Genomic DNA, 11,786 nt, shown 5'->3' on the forward strand with positions numbered 1-11,786 from the left:
TAAAGTATAATTAAACTGACCTTAGCGCATATATTGAAGCCATAATACAATAAACACACCCGCTACCTTACTGTAACAATTCACTCATTTTAGCAGTCATTCTGTCATTATTACTAATTTTGATAAATTGAACCTACCCCTGCAGAATAACGCATGAGCTATTCCAGTCGGTGATGTAAGGATCTGTCGACGGGACTTTCCCATTGCACTAATCTACAGAGGGGTGCTGTGGGTCGCCAGTAACCAGCGTGGCAGCCGTTGTTTAGGTGTCCTGCCTTTTTTTTTTACTGGGATAGGTATGTGAAATTTTACTAGATTTACTCCATCAGTATCTCAGACTTAGATATTTTTTATGAATTTTATATGACTTTAGAGTTTAAGAATTTTATTGCAAACGACAGACTGACAAACAGTCAAACAGCTCCGTTGCTAGCTAGCTTATTTGTATTTATGTCTTATGCTGCTTCCTGTCAGCACAACAAGCTTTATTATTGACCATTGGTGCTCTTAAAAAGACACCATATTTGAATGTGGACGAAGGTAAAATAATACCTTCTAAAATAATCTATCAAAATAAACATAACGTCAGCTATAAATATTTTAAGTACTCAGTTGTTGACTGTTAGCTAATGTTAGTGGGCTCCTCAGCTAATGTTAACGCAGATAGCAAAACAAACTCATAACCGCAGTCTTATATACACAATAGTTTGTTTGTCTTAAAAGAAAGTTGTTTAAAATAATCCAAAAGTCATTGTGGTTTATATTGACATGGTTGCTGAATGATTTTCCGTCAATCTTTTTTAATAGCTCATGTATTCGTGTAATGTTTGGTGAACGTTTTTCACTCATGTACGTTACAAGCCTAACAAGCAATATGTCTCTTCTGTTTCAGTTTTAATATCACAGAATTGTCAAAATGTCTAGCAAAAGGGCTAAGGGAAAAACTACCAAAAAGCGCCCCCAGCGGGCCACGTCAAACGTGTTTGCCATGTTCGACCAGTCCCAGATCCAGGAATTCAAAGAAGCCTTCAACATGATCGATCAGAACCGTGATGGCTTCATTGATAAGGAGGATCTGCATGATATGTTGGCATCATTAGGTAAGGACAAAATAGAGTTGGCAAGACTGAAAGTTTATCTTTTATCATTGGCCTTGGCCCTTAATGACCCAGTTTCCTTCTAATGGACTTCACTTCATATTTTTTCACATAAATATTATTAAAAATATTAGCTAATATTAGTTAAACTGAGCTCTAAATAAAACTCAGTTTTTGCTAATATTATATTTTGAATAGTATTTGTAGAGTTCTGGAAAGTTTAAAGAGACGTCTTAATCCGATACAAACTTTATCTTTAGAAAAATCACGATATTGCAAGTCATTTAGAGAGTTTTATGGCATTCCTTTTTTTTTCCACCTGTGAGTTTCTTTCTTCTGCTGACCACAGAACAGTATGTTTTGAATGGTTGAAACCCCCCCCATACTATGAAAGTCAAAGACTGTCAAATATTTTAGTGCTGTCAAACCATTAATCACATCCAAAATAAAAGATTTTGTTTACATAATGTGTGTGCGTACTGTGTATATTTATTATGTATATAAAAATATTTTTTTAAACATTTACCTGCATATGTATATTCATATAATTTATATTATTTATAAATATATTTAATATAAACACAATATTTTTCTTAAATATTTACATGCGTGTATTTGTGTATATACATAATAAATATACACAGTACACACACATTGTTTTTTGAATGTGATTAATCGTTTGACAGCACTTCTTCAAAATATCTTCATTTGTGCTCAGCAGAATAGAGAAACTGATACAGGTTTGGAATTTTCATTTTTGGGTGAACCATCTCTTTAAAAGCTACATTTAATCAAATTCAAACTGCTTTTGACTGACAGGTTATTTCATTGTTAGGTAAGAACCCCACAGATGAATACCTTGAGGCGATGATGAATGAAGCCCCTGGTCCCATTAACTTCACCATGTTCCTCACAATGTTTGGAGAGAAGCTTAATGGCACAGATCCTGAGGATGTTATCAAAAACGCATTTGCTTGTTTTGATGAAGAGGGGACGGGTAAGCATGAACAAACCACTGAAATAAAATAGCAAGTAACACTGGTGATCTGTATTAGTCCAAAATTAGAGGAATATATGCTGTATTTGATAAACATTTGTTAGGTTATTAATAATCAGGTTGCCTCATTTGTCCTAGGTTTTATTCAGGAGGACTACCTGAGGGAGCTCTTGACCACTATGGGAGACAGGTTCACAGACGAAGAAGTAGACGAGCTGTTTAGAGAGGCCCCTATTGACAAGAAAGGAAACTTCAACTACGTAGAATTCACACGCATCCTGAAACACGGTGCTAAAGATAAGGATGATTAGGACAAGGCCAAATACTACTGAAACTAATGAAAACTACACTGTAAAACTACAACATTGTTAATTGTCTTTTTCCCCACATTCATGGGCTACTGCAAAGGGACACATTCATCAGCAAGGCAAAATCATTTGACCTTCTCTTAAACAGTCTAAGTAGACTTGTACATAACTATGAAATAAATAGACATGTAATATGTGGTAAACCTCAGAGTGAACGAATGCTGTTCTGGTATGTAAATGTTGAGAAATAAATTCTGGAATTATTCAATGTAGCCTGGAGTTGCTGGATATTTACACTTTGTAATAAACAATTTTAAATAAGTTAAGTCATCAAATTTTCATTACAGAATATGGGACATTTTATGAAAAATACAAAAGTCAGTCTAAAGTTTCTCCCAACATTTTTTACCATTAAAAAAAAAAACAGGATTTTAGCATTTCAATTCATATCATTAAAACCTAGAAGATACAGGATTTTACAGAACAGGACAAATTGCCAAATATTTAGTGAGATGAGACGAGTTGTCTTCAAATGTTTAATTTCTCTCAATAACTTCACAACAGCATTTGAGACAGAAATTGATGGGGAAAACCACCAGTGGTTTGAAGCACCCTGAGATTTAATCATGATAAAAACAAAACAAGGACTATCAATTCTGAAAGCTTTTGCTTTGCACAAGTTCACTCGTTTCATAAATAGAAAAATTGTTTCCCAAACGTTTTACTGCACAAAACTGATTTATTGAATCAGATCATTTATGTATGTTAGATCCTTTAAAAGGATATTCTTCCAGCACTGTTTTTTTCTCTTCGATCGAAATAAGACTATCCAACATCTGTCAGGCTAGATAACAGTTTAAAAAGAGAACAGTGTGGTCCAGATAGTCAAAACTCCTTAAACCTAGCCATAAGTATTTCCAAAAATTAGCATGAAAATCTAAACTCATAAGAAAATGATTTTTAAAATGTTTTGAATGCTGCCTGCTCTTCTTTGCATGACAGGTGCATGTGTAGGTTGTGGGGTGTAGGCGAACTGCAGGACCACCTCCAGTGCCAGAGCTCTGTGAGGTTCTTCATTTGCAGTACCAGTAACTACTGATGTCAGGAGTCTTACTTCAGGATCATTCTGCTAAGGCTAAGTTTTTTGTCTGAATCTTAGCCAAATGATCTGATATTCCAGCTTCAATTTTGTCACACTGAGCTAAGAACCCCTGAGTATGAGGAAAATAAAGAAAACAATATTTAAGATATGAAATCAAATAATGGTCATGGGTATGTTAAAGACTAAGGTGCTTAATTCAAACCCAATATTAAAGGAATAGTTCACCCAAAAAGTAATATTTACATCCAATAACATAAATGGGTTTGTTTCTTCATCAGAGCACGTTTGGAGAAATTTAGCATTACATCACTTGCTCACCAATGGATCCTCTGCAGTGAATGGGTGCCGTCAGGATAAGAGTCAAAACATGATGTTTTATTAACAAAGTTCGGGAGGAGCATGTCAGATACTAAGCCTAATTAACACAAGTGGAATGCACTCAAGTTAATCAACACACAGGTATAAATACATTGGATTCACCTCTATCCATTGACGGTTAATTAGCATCCCTCCACCGCCCCTTCTCCATTCGAGTTCTTAACACACTTACACGAGGGGGGGGGGGGGGTACTCTGGGTTCGAGCCCTTCCCCACGACAGCACGCCAACTATGCATTACTATACTCCAGCTAATTATATGTAAGTGTGAACTCATGAAAGCTAATAAAAACATCGCAATCATCCACACAACTCCAGTCCATCAATTAGCATTTTGTGAAGCAAAATGCTGCATGTTTGTAAGAGAAAACTCCATTATTAGGATGTTTTCAACTTCAAACTGTTGCTTTCTGCTAACATTCTCGAGGAAAAATTCATCTAATCTTAATCAGAAGAGAAATATGCACAGATTTCTCTTCTTTTCACTTCACAAGTGGAGACTGGAATCGTGTGGATTATTGTGATGTTTTTATCAGCTATTTGGACTCTTATTCAAAGCAGAAAATCTATTGCAAGTGAACAAAATCATCTCCATCTCAGATGGCTTGAGGGTCAGTAAATATTTAGCAAATTTAAATTTTTGTGTGAACTATTCCTTTCATAAGTCATATTCATACCTGAACAGCTTTCACAAGTCCTTTTTTCTTCATCCTGCAATCACTAAAACTCTCAGGAAAGCTCTGTAAATCATTAATATAAAGAGGCACAAATAAGCTTTACTGAGCAACGGAAGCAGCAAAATATTTTCTTCCTTATTGTGTCGTACAATCGAATGTAAAACAATGCATTTACAAAATAGGTAAGGTGAATTTTCATTTCATGCCTACTTTAAGAAACAATATAACAAAAAACAATTACCATTCCATCTATTTCCTCTAGGATTTTCATGAACTGCTCGGAGGCAATTTTCACCCTGTGGTCCAGTTTGTTAAGAGCCTCTGCTTGCAACTCTTTTGCAAGAAAACCCTGTAAATAATCCATTAAATTATGAAATTACCATATTGCCAAGCCTATTATAACACGCAGTGTTCAAGAAGAAAAATAGATTTTTTTATCCATATTTCACATACATTCTTCAGTCCTGTGAGTTCACCATCCACCTTCTCAAGCTTCTTAGCAGTTTGTTCCATTGACTTTTCAATGTCTTTGAGCTTTTTAAGTTCAGCTTCCTCCTCTGGGCTGTTCTGTAAAAATAAAGCAGCTTGTCATACAATACAATTACAGTTCTATCTGTATGAATTAATGAATGGCACATTTTACCCTCTTTCCAATCATCATCAGCTTACAACCCTGCTTTATTCCGAAGCTGGACAGAGGCTCCTCCATCTCCTTCAGTGATTTCCCTGCCGCCAGAACAACATAACATTACAATTCCAGTGATCCAGATATTCTTGCATCCAACAATACACTGTTACTGTTGCACTGGCACAGAATCATTTATTTCAAAAACTGCATCATTCTATTGAGTTAAACTAATGATAATTACTGTAGTTTATACCCAAAACACAGGTGGCCATTTACAGTTGCGCAAATATAACGCATGAAGAGTATACTGTTACCTTTAAATATGACTTTCTGCGATGGTGCTGGCACTCCTGTGGCTTCTGTCAGCGCCTCACACAAATCCTTTAACAGTGGTTCATGTCCATCCTGTGCTGTTAAAGTGATGCTGTGTTTGGTTGTGACTGGGACGAAAAGAAAATGAGAAAAGACAGGCTTAATACTCGAAATGATTCAGAGAGCTAACTGGCACCGTTATCTGCAAATCCAACATTGATATTTACACATTAACTAACCGTAATTAGATTACAATTAACCTGGAAACACAAAATATACATTCTTAGCCTCAAATTGTAACTAATACTGAAATAAACGTCTGGTTTAGAGGGATGTTCAAATAATGGTACAGTAGCTAGCTTCAGCACTGTCGTACCGGATAAAGCCTCAATAAAAATATCGACAGCATTTATTTTCGATACATCTTAATGTTTTAAAATATAAAAAGGTAGTCAGTTATCTTTACCATAAGCAACTGTCACTGTCATAGTGTTCTCCGTCATATTGGCACACTATTAGCTAACGCTTCACAACTTTACAGCGTATACACATGCATCCGGAAGTGACGTGTGTGTGTACGCCACGCCCCTTTTCTGCGCCGCATCCATCTGTCCTTCTGTATCATTGTATTTACACCAGAATAATTCGGAATTATAAAAAAAAAACTATATTAATAGAAAACTGAGGTGTGTGATTTTTTTGTTTTTGAGCGTCATTTTAGAATGTAAAAAACTAAATAAAAATGCATTATGCAATTATTATTCATTTATACGCAGGAAAAAGTTGGCTTTTTGCAAATCAGACCACACATAAATATTTTGATCAAACTAAACAAAAACAAAAAAACACTGAAAATGTAATGTTTTGAATGCATCAAATTTTATGTAACTTGTTTTTTTAATGTTGTAAATAATGCGACTGTGTAATACCTCTTGTTCAGTCTGCCTTTCTTCTGAAATGTGTTATTGCTGCATGAATAGCCTAATGGTTCCACAAGAATGTTCTGCTGTTTTCAAATACCACCATTTATTGCATCTCTTACAGACTCCAGTGATGCATTTCACATTTCAGAATATTTCAGATCTTGATGTATAACAATAATGAAGTTCGTTATCAAGAAAACCAGGTAATTTTAATGATCCAAGCAATATTTGGACTAGTTGATGGCTGCTCCACGCAGGTTCTTCATTCATGCTACCCAGAACTATGGACTTGATCAGTCTCAACAATAATTCTGTTAACATTTCAACAAGATTCAGAGTCCAGAGTAAAGCGAGACACACTCCATCTTAACAAGAGCATAGACATTAATATTAACTGGCAAATGTAAAATAATATTAAGAATAATATGAGTTTATATGTGTTTGAATGTAATTAAGAAGTTAACATGTAATTAGATGTTTTAATGTGTGTAACTGTTTTGTTAAAAGAAAATCTCCATGCTCTAAAAAATAAGTTTCTTCAATAACTCGACTTTCCCCAACTGTTTATATCTCATATCATCCAGAATTCTTTTTGGTTGGACATGCATTATAATGCAATATAAATGTATGCAGATATAAAGGAAAGTAGGTGATCCAAAATTCTGATTAATAAGGGATATGCCAAGAGTTTTACTTGGATATTTAAAAACTGTAATCTCACTGGAATTTACTGGGTTATGGAAATCAGGCAAACATGTTTATATAACCACATTCTAAATAAACCTGGAAAATCAAGCTTCATGAGACCATGTTAAACATTAAACTGAAGTTACAATGCCATGTGCTAGAGTGGCCAATGAATACAACACAACGGGTTCAATACCATCAGCACAAGAAAAACTTCCTCCAGCAGCTGTAAACAAAACACTGATCAGAGAACAGATTCTTATGTAGCAGGGATCTGTGGTAGGCCAAACTCATCCACCAGAACGCCATCCTGAGAGATACAAATATGCACTGAGTGAGTAAATCACAAAGACAAATAATGATGAATGATAATGAATATGAATATTTTGTCATTGACCATTTTAAAAATGTAATCTGCACCTTATTGGTTTTAGTGTCGCTGGGCATTCCTTCAGGAATGGAGGGTGCAGACGAGGCTTCATCCAAGTAAGAGCTGTCATCATCCAGCAGTAACTCATCTCCCAGAGCATCCAGCTCTGCAACAGAGAAAAAAGTGAAGCTCTAAGCTCCATACACACACACACACACACAAACTACCTGCTTCTAGTTCATCCTCATCGATCTCTGGTGTGCCATAGCTGCGACTGAGAGCTTCCTGCACCTCGCTGGCCTCTTCCATCATGTCTTCCAGTTGATCCTGCAGGTCCTATCAGTCACAAAGATTGGTAATGAAAAGCGTGACTTATTTACCACTGATCATCAATCAAAAATATTGCTTAAAAAAAGCCAATATCAAAATGATTGGTGTATATACTTCAATCTGATCCATTTTCACTTGTTTATATGCTTTCTTCATTTCTTTTGCTCCAATCTTCATAGCCTCCACCTACAAAAGAATAAAATATCTGTAGAATATAACCATTAAAATTAAAAATCAAATAATTATAAAATGATATTTTATTATCGATAATATGGACAAAACAGAATGACATTTTACAAAGTAAAAACAAAAACAAATTATATATATATATATATATATATATATATAATGAATAAATAAAATAAAATTTTTTATGAATTAATAGTGCTGGGAATAATATGTACAGCAGTAAAGATAAATAAGACTTTACTGTTGTTTTTGTGTCTCTTAAAGACTGGATTGTATAGTTGGCTTGTTCCATATTAAATGACTGTTGGGAAAGCTGATCTCTTTGACCTTCATACCTGCATAATACAGTGAAAAGAAAAGCAAAAAACAGAATTTAACATTATTATTATAAAACATTTTCATCGCTTTTATCCTTTTCTAATTTGAAATTAAAACAATCTTAGATATTGAAATATACAAGATATTTCACACATTGCAAACGATTAGTGCAGGGAAAAACTCACATTCTCTTTTGTTTCAGCACTCTCATCGCCTTCTGTTTCACTGCATTCTGTAAAAAGATTGTTCATCTCATGCTTACACAACTGTGTATGATTTATAGTGGGATCCAAAAATTTGAGACCACTTTGAAAATCTGGGATTCAAGAGCCCCAAAATTTAAATTTAAAAACTTGTGAAATTCTAAAGGACAGATGACACACAATGTGCTCTTTGGATCGTCAGGTTTGACATAAACTTGTGAAGTTAATAAAAACTGAAATAATATATATATATATATAATGAGAAATCTGAATGACACTAAATTTACACTGATTTGAATGCAGCTAAGATGTTAATTTTTCAATAAAAAATTAAAATTGATTCACAAGTTGATATGTTGATAATATTATTTGTAATGAACACAAATGTGATTAAAGTGCAAAACACACTTTTGGATCTCACTGTGCAGCTGCCTGTATAGTTAGAATGAGAGATTGCATTATTGCATGTTGACATGATATCAACTCCACTCTCTGATGCTCACTTTTGAGGGTCCATCCCTCATCTTTTTCATCTGGTCCTTATACTTCATTAGCTCTGCGTCGATTCTCGCTATTTTCTTATCGACTGACTCGATCCTCGTATCCACCTATAACGGGAACAGCACACAGCATCCACAGTACGTCCATGTCTGACATGCAAACACCAATCGGGATGCTGCACTCATGTTCTGGGAGACAGTAGCAACAAAACACTACTTACATTGCCTATGCAGTCAGAAAGGTTAGGAGTAGGCGTTTGTTTGCTCCGTCCGAAAATTCGGTTCATTTTTAAACGGGACTGACACTTATTTTCTTTGTTAAAGGATTTAAATGCAGATCAGAGAGAGCTTGTTCCGGTTGGTTGTAGAATACACACCATAATAAAAGTCACGGCTGAGGATTATTTTCCGCTATTTTTCTATTATTTCCCACAAGTAAAGCTTTAGAAATTAGGCGGTTTTTATGTAGCCTATTGCTGTATGTGTTTCTCTTTCGTGCCATTTCATGATTCGTTTGATATATAAATTATATTTATTTTTGTAATATTTTTTTTTTATTTTTGTTTGTTTTTGTTTTGATCAACGAGTCTTTGATTTTATTTATCTATTAAATAATTAATTAATTAATTATATTATAATATTTACTGTAAGTAATCAGAGAAATCGGACTACTGCGTCCAAAAACCATAGATGCAAACTCCTCACCTTTCAATGACAACTAACTTTTTTTAGATCAAAATATAGATCACCTATGAGATTTGCTTTTATCCAATGAGAAATCGTTACATAATATATGATTGTGTACTGTGTATATTTATTATGTATATATAAATACAAACACATGCATGCATATATTTAAGAAAAATGTGTTATGTTTATATATGAAATACATTTATATATAATATAAATATATAAATGTATCACTGATTCTTGAAATAAGGGACAAAACATGTCCCCCATAAAAATGTTACAATTTGCCTTAAAAAACAATAAATTGTTTAATTTAAAAAGGCTTTAAAAGTTGGATATGAAAGACTTGTGTATGTTTAGACCCTTAGTTTTGTATATATTTATATTATTTCATAGTAATTTTATAAAATACCGGCACTGTACTATGAAAGCCCATGCAAATGAACTCGTCCTCTGTAGAGGTCACAGTATCAAACTGCAAAAAAAAAGGGTTTTAAAATGCCCAAAATGCACAAATATGAATATGAGGTTAATTGGATGGCTTAATAAAATATCACAAAATACTTAAAGTGAACATTGCATTATTTTATACATTAACAACAGCCTTTCAAAATCTGTCATCAATTCATGTCAACTCCGTCAGATATTTTTCAAATTTGAAATAAATCAGGCATATTTTGGTCAGCTTTAACCCTGAGGACCCCCTTTGATTTCTTTCTGTTGATGGATGCAGCAGTCCAACACATGGTCTCGTATGTTTTAAATTTTTTTAAATATTCAGCAAACAAGTTGAAATCCCTGTGGTCACAGCTTTTATGTGTCAACACTGTCTTCAAAGTAGGGATGATTTTAATCAAGAATTTTGAAATAAAAGTTGGTATTTTGGTTTAGTTTAGTGGCAGCTGGCAACTGAGGAAAATCAAAATGGCTACCATCTATTAGACATGATTAAGTTGAAAAAACATGTTGTTTTGTCAACTCCGTCAGACGTCAACTCCGTGAGATATTTTGTCTGACGGTGTTGACCTATAAGCTGACGGAGTGGAAAAGTGCTCCAAAATACTCATTAAGTAATGTATAACAACTACATAACATGATAATATGATCTAAGTATACATGTTGATTGACTTAAAATATCTTAATATATTTAAAATATATTAAGATATTTAAAAGATCTTAATATATTTTATATGTACTGTAGGCAGACATGGCTAGACCAAAACTGTCAGTGGGGGAGCAAAGAAAAAGAAACAGAGAGTACCAGAGAAAAATGAGAGAAAGAATTAACAGTGACCCAGAAAGCAGAAGAGACCAGTTAGAAAAGGAGAGACAGAGATGGAAGGACAGGGTCCAAAACAAAACAGTAAAACAAATAGGAGAATTAGGACCAAGAGCAAAGAGGCACCGCAGAAAGTATTGGAGGAAAGCAAAGAAAAGGTCGAGAGCTATGCAGAATAGACGGCTAAATTAAATAGACACCCCACCAGAGGGTCCTCTGGACCAGTCACATAAAAACTCCTTTTTTCCTCTTCACTGAAGCCTTTTCAATCACGCATTGAAACTACACGTCCATTGGTTCGTGCAGTGCGATAAAAACAAACCAGTGGCACGGTGGCGGCGATGAGCAAGCCTATGGCTATGCAGCCCACCAAAATGGGGGGGCTTCTGGCTATATAAGCGGCCGCTTCACCGCCGCAACTCAGATTTCTTCGAAAGAAGCGACTGAGGCGTGCAGCTCATAGCACGGCCAAGAATGCAGTACTTGTTCCCATATCTCGAGTGTGTTCCCTGTCGATATTTCACTCGTGCTGCGTCGTAAGACGCTGTATGGGAACCAATACAATCCCGCCGTGCTATGATGGGGAACGACTCAAACATGACTCCCATGGGAGGGCCCACGGGAGTTAAAATTGCACCAAGCACAGGCTGAGCCACCGGGTCAACCATGGCCTGGGTGTCGTCCCGAAGTAGACACTTAGTGCCCATAATATGGATCTTCCAAGAGAAGGAGGGCCTTGAGCAGAAATGGTCAAGGAATCCCAGAGATAGCTTATCTAGTCGGAACGGCGAATTTTAAG

The 11,786-nt window shown here is 35.1% G+C and overlaps 3 protein-coding genes across 6 annotated transcripts; 1 reads left to right on the forward strand and 2 right to left on the reverse strand.

Annotated features, from left to right (window-relative positions):
* The first annotated feature begins 202 nt into the window (after positions 1-202).
* LOC306846601 (myosin regulatory light chain 2, smooth muscle minor isoform) lies at positions 203-2,931 on the forward strand. Of its 2 annotated transcripts, none has more exons than XM_079380075.1 (4): positions 203-296; positions 893-1,100; positions 1,933-2,094; positions 2,233-2,931. In XM_079380075.1, exons 2-4 carry the CDS (start codon positions 917-919, stop codon positions 2,403-2,405), a joined length of 519 nt encoding a protein of 172 aa, XP_079236201.1. In that variant the 5' UTR covers positions 203-296; positions 893-916; the 3' UTR covers positions 2,406-2,931. The 2 variants fall into 2 exon arrangements, with proteins under 2 accessions (XP_079236201.1, XP_079236202.1); XM_079380076.1 differs by having other exon boundaries at positions 290-540; positions 2,233-2,726.
* On the reverse strand, positions 1,857-6,108 carry LOC306846600 (BAG family molecular chaperone regulator 1-like). 3 transcript variants are annotated; one of them, XR_013782090.1, is made up of 8 exons: positions 5,965-6,065; positions 5,501-5,626; positions 5,202-5,284; positions 5,012-5,125; positions 4,800-4,907; positions 4,559-4,621; positions 2,253-2,325; positions 1,857-2,112 (listed from the first exon to the last, which is right to left on the reverse strand). XR_013782090.1 is itself a non-coding variant. In XM_079380074.1 (7 exons), the coding sequence occupies exons 1-7, from the start codon at positions 5,999-6,001 to the stop codon at positions 2,314-2,316; spliced, it is 543 nt and encodes a 180-aa protein (XP_079236200.1). In that variant the 5' UTR covers positions 6,002-6,065; the 3' UTR covers positions 2,199-2,313. The 3 variants fall into 3 exon arrangements, 2 of the variants coding, with proteins under 2 accessions (XP_079236200.1, XP_079236199.1); XM_079380074.1 differs by lacking the exon at positions 1,857-2,112 and having other exon boundaries at positions 2,199-2,325; XM_079380073.1 differs by lacking the exons at positions 1,857-2,112; positions 2,253-2,325 and adding an exon at positions 2,685-3,613 and having other exon boundaries at positions 5,965-6,108.
* A 256-nt stretch (positions 6,109-6,364) lies between these two features.
* LOC306846706 (charged multivesicular body protein 5-like) lies at positions 6,365-9,408 on the reverse strand. Its single transcript, XM_079380279.1, has 8 exons — positions 9,240-9,408; positions 9,022-9,126; positions 8,501-8,547; positions 8,239-8,332; positions 7,923-7,994; positions 7,706-7,814; positions 7,529-7,644; positions 6,365-7,418 (listed from the first exon to the last, which is right to left on the reverse strand). Exons 1-8 carry the CDS (start codon positions 9,303-9,305, stop codon positions 7,368-7,370), a joined length of 660 nt encoding a protein of 219 aa, XP_079236405.1. The 5' UTR covers positions 9,306-9,408; the 3' UTR covers positions 6,365-7,367.
* Between the last annotated feature and the right edge of the window lie 2,378 nt (positions 9,409-11,786).

Source organism: Barbus barbus, assembly GCF_936440315.1.
Source record: "Barbus barbus genome assembly, chromosome: 26".
Taxonomy (NCBI): Eukaryota; Metazoa; Chordata; class Actinopteri; order Cypriniformes; family Cyprinidae; genus Barbus; species Barbus barbus.